The sequence below is a fragment of the Protomyctophum parallelum genome (genome assembly GCF_964188405.1).
Source record: "Protomyctophum parallelum genome assembly, chromosome: 3".
Lineage (NCBI taxonomy): Eukaryota > Metazoa > Chordata > Actinopteri > Myctophiformes > Myctophidae > Protomyctophum > Protomyctophum parallelum.
Window position 1 is genome coordinate 49,685,482 of NC_139698.1, and position 15,240 is coordinate 49,700,721.

The following is a 15,240-nucleotide window of genomic DNA, read 5'->3' on the forward strand; positions in this document are numbered from 1 at the left end:
ATCCCATTCCAGCTATGTAGGTCTATTAACATCTGCCATCCCTCGTGAAATAAGACCAGATGCAGCAACTGAAGTAAATACGGTAAACCCCTGAGATGTATAAGTAGTAGCAGATATCTCAATGTATGGTCTCTGTACGTGATGGACAACATTTTCTCATGTACATTGGGTTCTGGAGAGCCCGCTCAATACCCTGATGGATCTTCCCCCGACTATCAGCGTAGAAGAGGCATATCTATTTGGATTTATGGTTACAGGATTTCTGCCGATTTGGCTGTGCATTGGTCTTGTGTCGGGAGATAATTATGCCAGGAACACACTTACACAAACACATGGGAAATGAACTTTCCACCGAACTGTTCTCATGGACACACAATGTCTTACACACAGCCGCCTATTTGGCGCTGCACTGCGGCGACATGGACATAAGGGCTATGCTTGCATGCGGGCCCTTTGTCTAAGACAAATTTCTTCCTCGGGAGACAAATAAGAACCTTGAACCTTGTATATAGTTTGAGTGGGTTGAAGCGAACAGGACTTGCCTGTGTCAGAAAGGTCCCATTGAGTGTTGGGCTGACACCTCACCTCCATGTAGCACGGTTCCTCCACAATCCCAGCGGCTTTCCCTCCCTTGTTGGAGTGTCCGATCAAGTGAAGCGGGGTTACAACTAACAAAAAAAAAAGGTATTCCACTCCGTCTGTGTGTACCGTTAATGGGGGGGGGGGGGGGAGGGGCTGGTAGAATGACTAATATGGGGAGAAAACATTTAATTTATGCAATTTCCATCATTATCATGGACAAGGTTAATTTTTTCAGGAAATTCAGATTTAGTCTTAGTCACTTTCCTCTACATGGAAATCACATAAAATCACTTTATACACATGTACTTTGTAGCTGTATATTTTCCAGTGAGTAAGTTGAACATACAGGTTTACACTTTACAGTATAAAACATGTAAACGTTTACACTTTACAGTAGCAGAATACTATCTTCCAAATAATTAAACCATAAATGCAGGCTTCTCATGTTCCAGAACCGCAAAGGTGGCTTTATATACTACTGTCCACAGTGTCCAGGAATGGTGTCCTTTGTCTTGTTTTAACGACCACAAACATCCAGCATTACAAAAGTAATTGTTTATTTTCAAACCATGACATATCAAGTCTAACAAACTTGTTTTGATTCAACACAATTAAACATCACACATGCATCACCTGATGCTCTCGGCCACGCATCACTCTAGCCTCTGGGGTTTTTCCACCAGATACACCGAAAAGGAAATATACATTTGTGCTACAGTATGTAGGCATGGCTTGGCCAGTCCTGGCTCCTTGGGTAGTCGTTTCTCTTGCTATCTCTGCACTCTCTCTGTCCCTGAAGTCGGTTATAAGAGTCTCTGAATCTGGTTTCTACAAAAAAGATCAGTCCAGGTCCCTGCGTGTCTCTGTGCCTGTCCAAGCAGAGGCCTGTGTGCTGGCTCTTGATTGCCAGTGGCCCCTCTAGCCGATGGTGACGCTGAAGCCACACTGGAACTTGTCCTTGCGGTGGTTGAGGAAGGCCGCCAGTGCCAGTGTGAGAGGCAGAGGCAATAGTTTCTTTTCTAAGGTTGCTCCTACAACCCAGTTACTGTCAAGCGTACCTACATGACAGAAAAGGAAAGATGGTAAACGCACAGGAAACTGGTTAATCATACAACTAAACATTTGTCAATCTGTAGCAATGCGCACACGCACACACGGTACCATAAACTTGTTATACAGTACTCTTATAATGTGTGTACTAGTTATTAGTATACCTTTAAAAACAAGGTCGGCTTTGGGAAGGTCCAGCTGGTAGCCAAACGATGTTGTGGTGTCTTGCATCCTCGTGCTGGCCTCAAATTCAACCCCTACTTGCAGCTAGTAAACATCAAATAGAATATGGAATGAAAACACAAAAAACAGTACATATCGTTTAGTTCACACCTCCATGTTGGTAAAGAAGATGTCCTACTAGGGACAGATGTGATGATTAACAGCAAAATCAAGACAACCACATGATAGCGAGATGTAACAAAGCTACCTACCTGGTCGTTGGCTTTGTGGTAGTATGTAGCATGAGCTCCAGCTCCACCAAGAGTTAATGTAGCAACAAAGTTATCACCTGGAGGGATCACACGGCAAAAACAATATTTAACAACAACCAATAGTGTTAAATAGCTACATAGTCCAATAATTGCTGTAGAGTATTTTTGTGGGGTTCTCTCTGACTGGATAACATTGGTATGCTGACCTAGCCTGGTTAATAAACCAGACCGAATCAGCCGTTGGCAAAAATAAATTGCCTGCCGGCGGATTACGGTCTGGAGAGGCTCAATTGTACGCCCATTTCCTACACCAGAGAAATGGGGCGGCCAATCGGGACACGGTATGCAATATGGGCGGGCTTTGGTACAGTGACTTTCAATGCTTGAGACCTTTGACTGACAGTAGCTCTGACCAATTGCGTCAAAGAGAAAATGTTTCAACCCGCCCCCCCTGGAAATGAAATCCAAGCTGAGCCTCCCCAGACTAATATCCGTGCGATATTAGTCTGGTTTATTAACCAGGCTAATGCTGACCTCAGCTGGAGTTCTTCCATCTGTCACACTCTAATGCTGATTTTGTGCCACTACTACAGTAGTTAAACCATGCAATTATTTTGAATGAATACAATGTAATTTTGTCCAATCTGTATGGTAGAGTATGTTAAAATACAATACATCTTAAACAATTGGGAATGTTGTATTTTGTCTCCCTGCTCAGAACTCCCTAATAACCCGATTGTACAGATTCCTGGGACTGTAATGTCATGTATTCACTTTGTTAAACAATCTCCAATAATGTTACCGTTCCACTGCTCATGTGTGTGTGTGTTTTCATTTCCCTTTCGGACACTCAAACGGAGGTTTTTGGAAACGGATAAATAAGTGAAGATTTGCGATCAGATCAGTGGATCTGTGTAGTCATGCGAAACGGAGCTTTTGAGAAACGATGATGTCACCGCATATTAGCGCATATCATTTTGACTATAATTAGGTGAGAAATGCAGCTTGTGCATGCATGGAAACTACACGGATATCTATCCAATTGTTATCACTGTTAACAACTTTAAAACATATGTTGCATCAACTGCAGCGAGCAAAGGCTCTGCTCTGCTGCATCCAATAATAAATATATCAGCCTACTAGTCCAGTGCGGACTGGTGATTTCATTTGTATTGGTGCTGTGTGCGAAGCTTGAACAATATGTTAAATGCGGACCGCTACAGATACAGAAACTGTAGTCTGTGGATATAGCAGGGTCATGGAGGGGAGAGAGAGAGAGACAGAGAGAGAGAGAGAGAGGTGTGAATGGTGAGAAGAAAGTATAGTGGGTCGCCGTGCGCATATGGCCCTCTCCTGTTTAGATAATAAAGGGCGCACCCCTTGACTGCATTTGTCACTGTGCCTGCATGCCGACAATGGGCTTGTGAACTTTTATTAGCCTACAATATAAGTTAACGTGATTTTAATGGGTGTAAAATGATTCAATGATTTACCAACATGCTGTAAAAGCACTACCTGCCAAATGCAGATGATACAATCATTTATGTACCGGCTACAACCCCTGGTGAAGCAGCAGAGATACTAACCCAGGAAATGGAGGATGTGTCTCAATGGCTTAAAAGGAATCACCCAACTCTGAATCTAAAAAAGACGGTAGCAATGAACTTCTCAATAATGAGGCGAGAAAATAATGAATTGAACATTAAAATAGACCAAGAAGAAATTGAGGAAGTCAGGGAATTCAGATTTCTGGGTGTCATTCTTGACTCAATTAAAATTTGATAATCACACCAAAAAGTTGAGCAATACCGGTACTCTAAAAACAAATCTGAACTGCTTTAGACTAACCAGACAATATATACCACTGCATACAGCCCAACTGTTTATGCATGCCATGATTTTTCCCATATCTCCTACTGTATTACTGTCTGGGGCCAGGCCTCACAGTCAGTCATCAAACCAATCACATCACTTTATAAACAAGCACTCAAAATAATGGATAAAAAAACCAATGAAATGGCATCATTGCATAGTTTTGACAGTTTTATTAAATTCTCTTTCATTAAGGTAATTTTCTAATGTGTTCATGATCTTGCCCCAGCGGTACTCTGTCCTCAGATAAAAGGACCAGATAGACCAACTAGTAGGATCACAAGAGGATCCGCAGCCAGCAACCTCAAGGTAGCAAAGCGTAACACCACATTTGGTCAGTCTTCTTACTCAGTACAAGGGATATACCTGTGGAATGCCCTAACAACTGAAATAAAACGACAAACTGATCTCAAAATGTTTAATGATTAAGTCAAACTCTGGTTGAAATCGGGCCAGAGGTGCGAACACTAATGTGTTAGGCACATTTTAAAACTGTTATTTTACTTGGATTAGATGTATTGGATGTATTAGTATTTGTATGTAAAAGATTGTTTGAGGTAGATGTTGTAAAGGATTGTTTTAAGTGGATGTATAGAACTATAGAGAGGCCTAACCAGGTACTGTGGTTGCAATGTATATGGGTTTGTAGCCACGGCTAATTTGCAACGGTTTCATGTTTTTACAACTTCATACATTGTTTTTTGTATTGTCCCTGTTAAATAAACGTATAAATAAATTATACACGTCGAAAATATAGCCACTCCAGCTCATAAGTGGTTGTGGACACTTCTATAGGTCTGACTCTGCTATTATTTTCTGTGCAGGACTTGCCAAGTCGCCAGAACAATGGTAAAGTGTATCATTTTTTTATTATATGGAGAGAAAAGTCGAGAGTCGGGATTTGGAGATTTATGCATATAGTGTGACATGCTGACAGACAATGAAAGAAACATGTTCCACTTCCACTCACAATGTAGGTGGCTTTTAAAATGCTGTACTTATTCCTTCATTAAAAAAAATATGATTGGCACCTCATAAGTGTAAATATAAAATCAAATATAATATAGCCTACAATTGAAACCGGCTACTGCAGTGATTTTATACTCCGTTCAATGCGTTTCTGCGTTTGTGTGTGGACTCATATCTCTGTCGTATGGGCAGGGATTCTTTCTAAAACGGAGGACGAAAATATCCGTTTTGCAAAAGATCCACATACGTGTAGCCTGGGCCTTAGTGTCAGGCTCAAGTTTGAATGCATTATTGTGCACATAGCCTCTCTAACACAGCCGATACAGTCCAAGGTTGTTGACATAGCCTAAAACCGAAATCTAGTGGCTTCAATAAATGTCTAATGGTGCACAAAGAAATACTGCGTATGCAGTATGCACACACTGAGCTCAGCCTGCAGCGATCTGATCTTCACATCTTATAAAGCCATAAACCCTAAGGCCATGCAAAATAATACTTTGGTCTCCGATTGGTTGGCTGAGTAGGTAGGGAATTTACTTTAAATTCTTAGTATGAGGTATAAAGTACAGCAGCCTTGTGTTCATAAAACAGAAAGATTGGGTATTGGGTAAGACTGACGTTATGTATCTTTCAGGACCTTTCACTGCTTCGTCTCAACAATTACTCAATGGCTCTGGTCTCAGCTACCGCGGTGGATATTTTGACATTCTGTTTTTATTTTTTTGGAATGTTGCCACTAAAGCTGTTGAAACTACACAGGTTCATCTCGATGTTCTGGGCATCTTTGTAATGTTAGTGTTAGTAAAAAGCAGGTAAAAGAGTAACGTTTGAGGCAGACTAACAGTCACTCTACCGCTCACTGTAGTAGAAGAGATGCGCCTGGTGAGGGTTTAAACCCGCAGCTACGTCGAGTCCACCTACAGGAAATTCATTCTCTCTCTCTCTCTGAACAATAAATGAAACCTTGGTTCCCCTCAGTGGGATTCGAACCCAGGAGGTACTGTATGGATTGAAAATCTATTGACTAATGAGCCATGCTACGAGCTGGGTGCGAGGAACCTTATATCATGATGAGAAAGTCTATGACTTTGTATGGTTGAGTATGCCAATGGAACAAATGGAAAAATAAGTCAAAATCATCACGTACAATAGGATTTAAAAGGAATCATAATGCAGTGTCACAACTCGTTTCAGGCAATGGCTCTTTGATCAGAGGTGAACAAACTTCTAAGCTGGAGGTCTGATGGTGATGGAACCCCAGGCTGTGGATCAAGGTTTCCACCGATTATGATTGTAGAGTGATATTATAGTATTGTGTCGTTATGTTTGGACACTTTGAAATACTTTCAACTGTGAAAAACTTTTTCAGACAGCTTTACTTGCCCAGTTATTTTCCTTCTTTTGCTTTTGTAGCACAGATTGTTCTGAACAGATCTGTTTTTGATCTTTTCCTGCACATTTTTCACTGTAAATAAGACATAAAATGGGCTACAGACATAGAAAGGTCTTGCCACGGACAGGACACGTTTGTCCGTGTACAGACATGTTGATGACCCCTGAATCCGAGAACTCAAAAGATTTAAAGGAGAGGAAGGAAAGTAAAAGTTATAACAAAAAATTATTCTATAAAAATGTTTTGACCAGTTACGGTCTTCACCAGTTCTTGTCCGGTTCCTTTTTAAATAAACAAGATCTGTAGTTTTCTTCCTCAATATCTTCCCCTCTGGGGTTTCCTACTTTCCACACATAATGTTGTTGGTTATGCTTCCATCCGTTTCCCCGTTTCAACTATCCTTTTTGACAACTAAACTAGTGGCACAAAGACAGCATTACAAAAGATACAGTATTAAATTCTGCTAAACAGGAATCCTTCCTCACCCTATAAAACCATATTTTACATGTTTACAGTGAGGGTGTGTACTAGTAGATCTTACCCGTGTACCTGCCCATGAGGGAGGTGACGGCTCCTTCCTCCCCAGGTCTCCTGTGGTAGACCAGCTCACCACCAAGAGCCAGTGCTGGTGTGATGGACTGGAGGTAGTGGCCAACCAAAATACCTGCAACAAACACATTGCAACTTAGGACATATACAACCGCTCCATAACCAAAAAGGCCAGTCAGATTTACAATGATTCCACCCACCCTCTTCGTTCTGAATTTGACTTGTTGCCATCAGGCAGGAGGCTTGGAGTCAAATTAGCTAAAAAGAAGGGTTACAAAACTTTGTTTGTGCCAACTGCTGTGGACATTTTAAATAATAAAATGTTTAAATAGTTCACCACCTAATCCCCACAGCCCATGATCACTGTTGCTGCGTTAGTAGTTTATGTAATGTTTTTATTGTTGTGAACTGACTGCTGGTGTGCCGAAGACAAATTTCCATTTTATGTAAATGTAACATTAGTGTAGTATGGTTGTCTCTTTTGCCTGCTTGGTTTTTCCTCGCTCGCATACCAAGTAATTATTAGGCTTGGAACCTACCCTTCCCGAGCCATGTGGCCTGTTGTTCAGTCTCCTGATTCCATATAGCCTGTGGCTGCTTGATGTACATACAAGTACACCCCCTGGACATGATGTCGCAGGGACTTACCCCCAAGCCAACCCTTGATGCTGAGTGCCAAGCAGGGAGGCATTGGGTACCACTTTTATAGTCTTTTGGTATGACTTAGCCAAGGATTGACCACCAACCTCCCAGTATCAGGACAGACACCAACTACAAGGCCACTGAACTGGTCAACTATGTTTTGTCTTTAACTTTCATGATTGGTTTCTCACACTCTACCACCCTTTGGGGCGGCGGTGGCTCAGGGGTAGAGTGGCTGGATAGGAACCACAAGGTTGCCAGCTCGAACCCGGGCTCCCCCAGAGTTAGTGTCGAAGTTCCCTGAGCAAGACACTGAGGTTGTGCAGGTAGGTGCCATGCATTGTTTCATCGGTGTGTGAATGGGTGAATGTAATGTAATGCACAATCTATGTATAGCGCCTTGGATAAAGGCGCTATATAAATGCACCATTTACCATTTTACCCTTGCAATTTGTGAATAAATGGCATGTTCGACATAACTATACCAGAGCCGACGAAGACATCCGGGTTTCCGAATGTTACAGCAGAAGTAAAGTCCTCCCCGCGGTACTCCATGTCACACTGCCAGTTCACAAACTTATGTTGCTGAGTCTACAAATTGCAAAAAGGCACACATTACAATTTAGATGATATACTGTACACGTTTAACATTCTCTAAGAAACAAACACGTGCTTAGAATTGTTTGCATATTCCATTCGTTCTTCATATTATAATGAAAATGTATCTTAACTAGAAGAATAGCGTACCTGAAATGACAAAGGGAAAGAAATGCCAATATATTTCAGCCGTCTGTATACCTGCATGACTATTTTGGAGCGAACAGCGGTGGTGAGCTGGTGGATGATCTGTGCGTTCAGGCTGCCGGTGTTGTCCATATCTCCAACCATAACTGGGAACGACTGAGGGGAACCAAGGTTTCATTTATTTCTCAGTCAAAATAAACAAACAAAACCTCATAATAATGCAGTCATCTATATATATCTATGATCAGGTTGTGTTTGTTTTTTTCCAACAAAATATTAAAGAACACATGGGAACAAGGAGCTGGTGGACCTACCTCTCCGGGTCCAGTCTGCTTGCTGCCTATGTAGGTGGAACCAAACCGATAGCCAGAATCCCCAAGGGTACTTAAGGTAACAGTATGACTTATCTATAAAGAAACGGGACACACAAATATGTTCAGCTGTAATCATAACATTTATATTGGAACTGTGTACACCAAAGTAGACACTAAAGGCCTGTACATAGTCCGTTTTGTTCCTTGCGTGGGGGAGTCAAACGGACACAAAAAACGCAAGATTATTTTATACATGCATAGTCCTTGCGTTGCTTGCGTCGGATTATAAATCACTGTAATGTACTCGTCCACTAGATGGCAGCTGTGACACTATGAAGATGTCCCAGAAAGCAACGCTGCATTTTCAGGAAGTGAATAGACCTGGTCTTTTTCCCCCGTGCCGTTGTCGTTGTTGCAACTTGCAAGGGCTGATGGCATGGTTGGTTGTCAAAACTACACCAGTATTTATGCCATCATAAACTGTGATGGAGAACTCCCGAGGAAGAAGATCAAGCAGAAGGACCAACAACAATCATTAAGACAACCTTTAGAGTATATTATTGTCTCCACCAGGCCGAAGGCATGGGGGGAGAGTATGTTTTGCACTCCGTCCGTCCGTCCGTGTGTGTGTCCGTGAGCAGCTAATCTCCGGCACCGTTAACCCGGTCGATGCCAAATTTTGCACACACACTCCCTGGATGCCAACGATGAACCTCTGCCCCAAAATTTCCATGTCATTCCAATTGGTTGCTTTGGCTCGGGAGCCGATCCCAACCTGACGGATAACGTAACTGACAACGCAATGGAGAATTCTTTTCACCCTCCGTTCCGTATGTATTCTTGCGTCGATTAGGTTCGACTCTGCAAGGCACTTGCCAGATAGATGAAAAGGATCATGTAATGATTTACTATGCTACAATGAACCGTTTAATTGCAGCGTTTACATACAAGAACTGTTTCATAGCACATGTTAGGGGAATAGGGATTGAATGATCAACTGTTGCCTTCCATTAGGCGGTTTAGAGTCCCTAAATATAAGAAAAACAGGCTAAAGAACCTGTTCCGCTTTTAAACCAAAATCGGTAAACCAAGAGCATATATTATATATATAAGCATATTGTTCTTGTTCCTGTCTGCTTCTGTGATTTGTGTACTGTAATGTATCTTTTGTAATATATTGAATATGTCTTGTCTGTATCTTGAATGGTGACGTCATGGACACAAAACACATTTCAGTGCAAGCTGACAATAAAGTCAAATGTAGCGAATGATCCCAATCCTGCGGCCGCCAATTACCAATAGTTTGAATTTGTCAAATGATCAGAATGAATGTTTTGACTGGCATGCGTGCCAATATTTTATGTGCCTCTCACACAGAGAACAAAATCAGAATGTTGTCGTTTTGTAGACTGGTTCAATGTCCCACCCACAGCCTTATTGGATTAGCTGAAAAACACGTACAATGACGCAGAAATAGCCAATCAACACTCTCCTCTATGTTCCAAGCAGTAGTTACAACCCCACACTCCTCCTTCAAGGGGAACATAAAGGCTGTTTGTTCACCTCACCTCACACACATGCAGGCACGTACACAAGGAAAGGCTACACTACAGCACATGTATGGCACACCCCCAAGTACGTAAAGCATGCATGTACTGTATTGTATAACACTCTCACGTGTCTGTCGATGCACACTCAAGTTACGATCACTTGACAACAAAACATTCCTCTCCTTTCCTCTCATGCAATCGATATTTTGTCCATCCCTCATCTCACTCGCATGCATACAGTATGATATTCAAGCGCTTGTTGGAGTTTTATACATCCAGAACAATAAATTACACATTTGTTACATAAAGAAAAGTCCTGATGATGTAGCAGTCTGCTCTTCATGCTGACAGATTAAATGATTGAAATCAGATCTAATTTAAGAAAAAATAACCAATGAAAATTGTTCAGTTACGATGATTCAGTCACATTCCATTTGTGCTGTAATAATTTCAGTGTTTTGCCAACCGTTTTGCCAACCGTTTTGTTAAACACATGTCCAGTACACTGAGGCACTTATCACAAATTATGCTAAGGACGTGTATACACGTCCTGGGAATCAAAACCACGGGGTGCCTTGGACGTGTATAGGCGTCGTTACTCCTTAGGTCTTTTTTCTTGGTTGGCCTTTCCTTCTGCAGCGTAGGCCTACTCCTTATGTTTCGTGCATGTGCACTGACGTTCTTGTTTACGGCTCCATTAGAATGACTCATAACTCTAAATCTAGGGAGCTCTCCATGGTTTTGACCAAAAGGGCAATGTTCTGTCTTCATTTCTGACTTCAGGAAGCATCTCGTTTGGACTATAAACGCTTTTAGAGAGACTTTAGATGTGACAGCGTGAGGTAAGAACGGAAGATTATGCCTCCCGGGGAGGGGGGGAACTGAAGGCAGGGCTTTTCAGAGTAAAATCTGCATCATCTGCTGGTACTCTAGCGCCATTATTTAGAAGAATTCCCCAGCAAAAATAGTGTTACACTGTATCAATGGGGATGAATGTGCAAGGTGCCCTGATCCCTGACTTGGCCAATACTGACACCTAGTGGTTATGGTAAGTCGTTCAACACAAGCAAGAGAACTGGATCCATCACTGACCTGAAAGTGATTACTTAGACCCTTGTTGACCACTAACCGTGCTCCTTCCATTTGCATAGGGAAGACCTCTGGAAAGGAGAACAGAACAAAATTGGGGATATGAAGCAAACACTTCTTTAAACTTGATTTTATAGATTAAGTTTGTCAAACATTGGATTTACATTGCATTCAGTATTTTTTTCATATTTGGTTCCACTATATAATCCATCATGGTCTAAACATGATCACATAATATTTAAAATATATATACATTAAAGTTATTGTTCATGGACTAGTATCATTCCACAAATTTGCACTTTGCCATTAAGAAACTTGCAATAGCCCAGGCCGTAGCGTAACGGTCTGGGCACCGGACTGGTGATCCAGTCGCGGTGTGCCGCGGGTTCGACTCCCGGACCCGACACGGCCTTTACCGCATGTCATCCCCCCATCTCTCTCCCGTTTCCTGTCAGCCTACTTTCTATCCCTTAAAAAATGAATAAAGGCGTAAGCCGCAAAAAAAATATCTTAAAAAAAAAAAAAAAAAAAAAAAAAAAGAAACTTGCAATACTTGTGTTTTTGAAGGTATAGACGCCTTAACAGACGACATCACACTGATAAGCAACAGCATACCAGCAGCACAAGAATCCTGCCTCTCATAAGATGCAATGGAAAAGTTCTAACTGCACTCACGTGTAAATAAATGCACCATCAAACTTTCAGATGCTGTTTTTCTCAGAGTGTGGAGGAAGAATTAGGATTTTTATTGTGATCTCGCCCTTGAAATATATACCGGTAATCCTTGGTTTCTGTTGTATTTGAACAATAATTCAAATCAGTTGTCCTAAAAACCTCCAGTCGCTGTCATAAGAACGGGAGGTGCGCTCATGAAGAGCCCGTTTGTCCATGGCTGCACGCGCACCTGCAACCCATCACGTATAATTTATGCTTTGTCCCGCGATGGTGTCTCGCACGCAGACCTCTACGCTCACAACAGTAACATCCGCGACGCGATGTGAGCTTGTATATCAGCTGTTCTGTGCGCAATACTGTTGCGCATTGAAGTATAAATGTCTCTTAGGGTGCATCTCACTAGCAAACACACAAGAGGTTGAATGAACTGAAACCAGCGCTCCCCAAAACAGGTTTGGAGATCTGTTGGGAATTGATTACATGAAACAGTCACCCATGCGCCCAGTCCCAATGTTTGTAAACAAATAATTGGTCTATATAGGATGTTAACAACTTAGAAACCCACGTGCATTGTCCAACTGAAAGTGATGTCTGATTAAGCACTAAGGTATTGACTGTTGAGCAAGGCCAAAATTATAATCTTTCTTGACGAGGATTTTCCAAGTTACAAGATGAAGTGGACTTTCTGAAAAGCAATTATGGAGAGCACATGAGAACAGTGAAGCAGAAACTAGTGAAAGTCACACTGACTGTCCCTGTATTGTAACCAGTGGTGTTATGGTGATTTTTTTACTGGTACCACGGAACGTCGCACGTGTGTGCATGTGCGCATCGCAGCATGCACACAGAACAGCTGCATAGCCTAAGCCTATTGTTAAATAGTGTATGAGTTTTAGAGTTGGACACACAAACAAAACACAAAAGTAGACTTCAAATGGACAGACAAACATCTTTACTAAACTAAAAAGTTTACTTTGGACGCCTGGACGGATGAATCTGTAACTGTTCTTTGATGGAGGAGAATACCACACAGCAGCAGTAGCCTACTGGAGCCAGCAGTCCACACTGCTGTAAGTCAAGCATGCTTACCGTATAGGCTACGTGCGCTCACAGTCACCGGTCAGGTATAAACAGTTAAAGCTGTTGTTATGCAAAGTAGCCATTTTAATTTGGCACGGTAGGTGGACGCCAGTAAACCTAGACCACTGGGTACTTATTTGTGCATCTTGGTGGTGACTTCTCTTGAATCTAGGGGGACGCGCTCTAGCGTACACTCACCGTCGCACGTGCACCGTTCCGTTCCGTCCCTTTGCGCGCACGTCAAAAGATGAATGGTACCACAGCGTGGTACTGCGTTCTACGAGCATGACACCACTGCCTGTAACAACCTAGAGTTCAGACCTGCAGTGTCTTAAAATCTACAGTATATGCAGTCCAGTGGCGTATGCAGGAATTACATTATAAAAAACACTTAAAAACTGAAAAATGTTAATGAAGAGAATATTCAAGTATAATCAATGTATGTATTTTTATTCTTAAAAAAAGAACAGTAGGCCTATGCAGAATTACAGATAAGGCATTTGCACATAATGCAGGAGGCAGCAGCACGACCCGTTAATAAAAACGAGTGCTTCCAAACTCCAACACTTTGGATTTTTATGAAACAAACGTTTTGCAGTTTGAAAGAGGATAATTCAAGCTTTCCCTACTGCAATGTTGGAGAGTTTAACGTTGTTGGGTTAAATGGAGGGTATTGCAACTCTAGACTCATCCCATTCTCTGTGTTGCATGTATTAAGGGACTATCTTGGCTATAGCAATTCACAAAATGGCGAATGCAGAGGGATGCTAGTCTGACAACGTGGTAGTGTCTACTTGCCGTACAATACTGGTCTTTTTAGCCTGCAATGTGCTTTGTTTTGCATTTTTGTATTGGGTCATACACTTGGCCAATGATGGATTATGTACGTGGAGCCAAAACCTCGCCTCAACAAAACCTCGCCTCAGCAGGCTTTCCACCTCGGAAGAAAGCCTGGTCTCTGTTCCAAAAGTGACTTATGATCCGGTCGGGAGCAGGCAGGAACAATCAAACGGATCTTCCTTTTCCCTCAAACCGGAAGCTCTCATAGCCTGTAGCTTTTATTGAGAAATTGGTTTGAGGGAAAGGGAAGTTCCGGAATATTGCTGACTACAAAACAATACTAACATGACGTAGCGATATCATCCGTTCCCGACCGGTTCATGAACCTGAAATGGAATGGTGCCCACTGCCCAGGCTACCAAAATGTAGTTTAAAGTGAAAATGATTAAAGCAAAATCCTTCAACATTCCAGGCACACTTGTCCAGAGCAACTTACAACAAGATCTGACCTTTACATTTGCGGTGACACTCCTCATATGTGCCTGGGTTTAGAAGAGGGGGTTCAGCATCTGCAGGCTGGACTGAGCCAGATGTTGGAGGAGAAACTGGAGGCATGGTGAACCCTGCAGGGACAGACATCAGGCCTGGTCCCCCCTGGCCACTTCCGGCTGCAGCAGGGGCTGGGGCCGGGGCGCTGGCAGCCAACACACTGCCCATACTTTAAAAGGAAGGATATGACAGCAAAAGGAGGGGATTCATTTAGAGTCTGGGAGCTGCAGATCGGCCAAGGTCATCTAAAAGCCAGCGTGTAACACAAATTAACCTGCGGATGTGATTGGCACAGCACAGGTTATTAGTAGTCATTGCATGGTTGTCCACCAGTGGTGGACACTGCTTGTGCCAAGTGCGTGCGTCAAAGTTACCGTACATTTAACTTCTAACTGGTTGCACGTGACATGAGTGATATCAACGCTAGCCAACTTACCGCTGGCTGCTAAGGATTCTTAATCGTACCCCCAGTCAGTCAATGAGACTAGCATGATTATATTTGTAATTGTAAAGGCCGTTGTAGAGCACGTTCCAGAACCATTTTGACAGTTGTCACAAGTAACTATTCTGCCATTCAACTGGTTAACTAAAGCACACGCATATGTAGATTTTATCCAGCAGGTCTTAGCAGCAGGTGTCAATTAGCCTACAGTAGCTAATGCAAGCTTAGCATGAAGGGCTATTCCGGCTAGCTAACTGGAGGAGACCATGAGTTCAGCTCAAAACTTCATTAATTGACTGGTACAAAAACATCGGGACCTGCCCGAGTCATCGGTACATATTTATACAACTACAGTTTTTGTTATAGTTTATACTCACGCTGATGTTCGTCAGTGCCCGGAGGTAATTCAATACCCGGCAACTGAACCAACCAAGTTCACAGCAGCACCGTCTGTGACGTTTCTTCTTTCTTCTGTCCGCCGAGGGCAGTGGTCGAGTCGTAGCCGCGATTGGTTACTGTACACGTC

General features: G+C 42.4%; 1 protein-coding gene across 1 annotated transcript; it reads right to left on the reverse strand.

The window, feature by feature from the left end:
* Nucleotides 1–1,122: 1,122 nt before the first annotated feature.
* Nucleotides 1,123–15,170, reverse strand: tomm40 (translocase of outer mitochondrial membrane 40 homolog (yeast)). The gene is made up of 10 exons (XM_083760852.1): nucleotides 15,092–15,170; nucleotides 14,233–14,441; nucleotides 11,192–11,259; nucleotides 8,550–8,642; nucleotides 8,290–8,391; nucleotides 7,977–8,082; nucleotides 6,842–6,964; nucleotides 2,067–2,143; nucleotides 1,797–1,899; nucleotides 1,123–1,640 (listed from the first exon to the last, which is right to left on the reverse strand). Exons 2-10 carry the CDS (start codon nucleotides 14,438–14,440, stop codon nucleotides 1,501–1,503), a joined length of 1,020 nt encoding a protein of 339 aa, XP_083616978.1. The 5' UTR covers nucleotide 14,441; nucleotides 15,092–15,170; the 3' UTR covers nucleotides 1,123–1,500.
* Between the last annotated feature and the right edge of the window lie 70 nt (nucleotides 15,171–15,240).

Coding starts and splice junctions, on each gene's coding strand:
- tomm40 (XM_083760852.1), bottom strand. CDS start 14,440: ATGGGCAGTGTGTTGGCTGCCAGCGCCCCGGCCCCAGCCCCTGCTGCA. Junction 6,965..7,976: donor GGATGTCTTCGTCGGCTCTG/GTATAGTTATGT, acceptor TGTTTGTTGCAG/GTATTTTGGTTGGCCACTAC. Junction 1,641..1,796: donor AGCCGACCTTGTTTTTAAAG/GTATACTAATAA, acceptor TCTGTCATGTAG/GTACGCTTGACAGTAACTGG.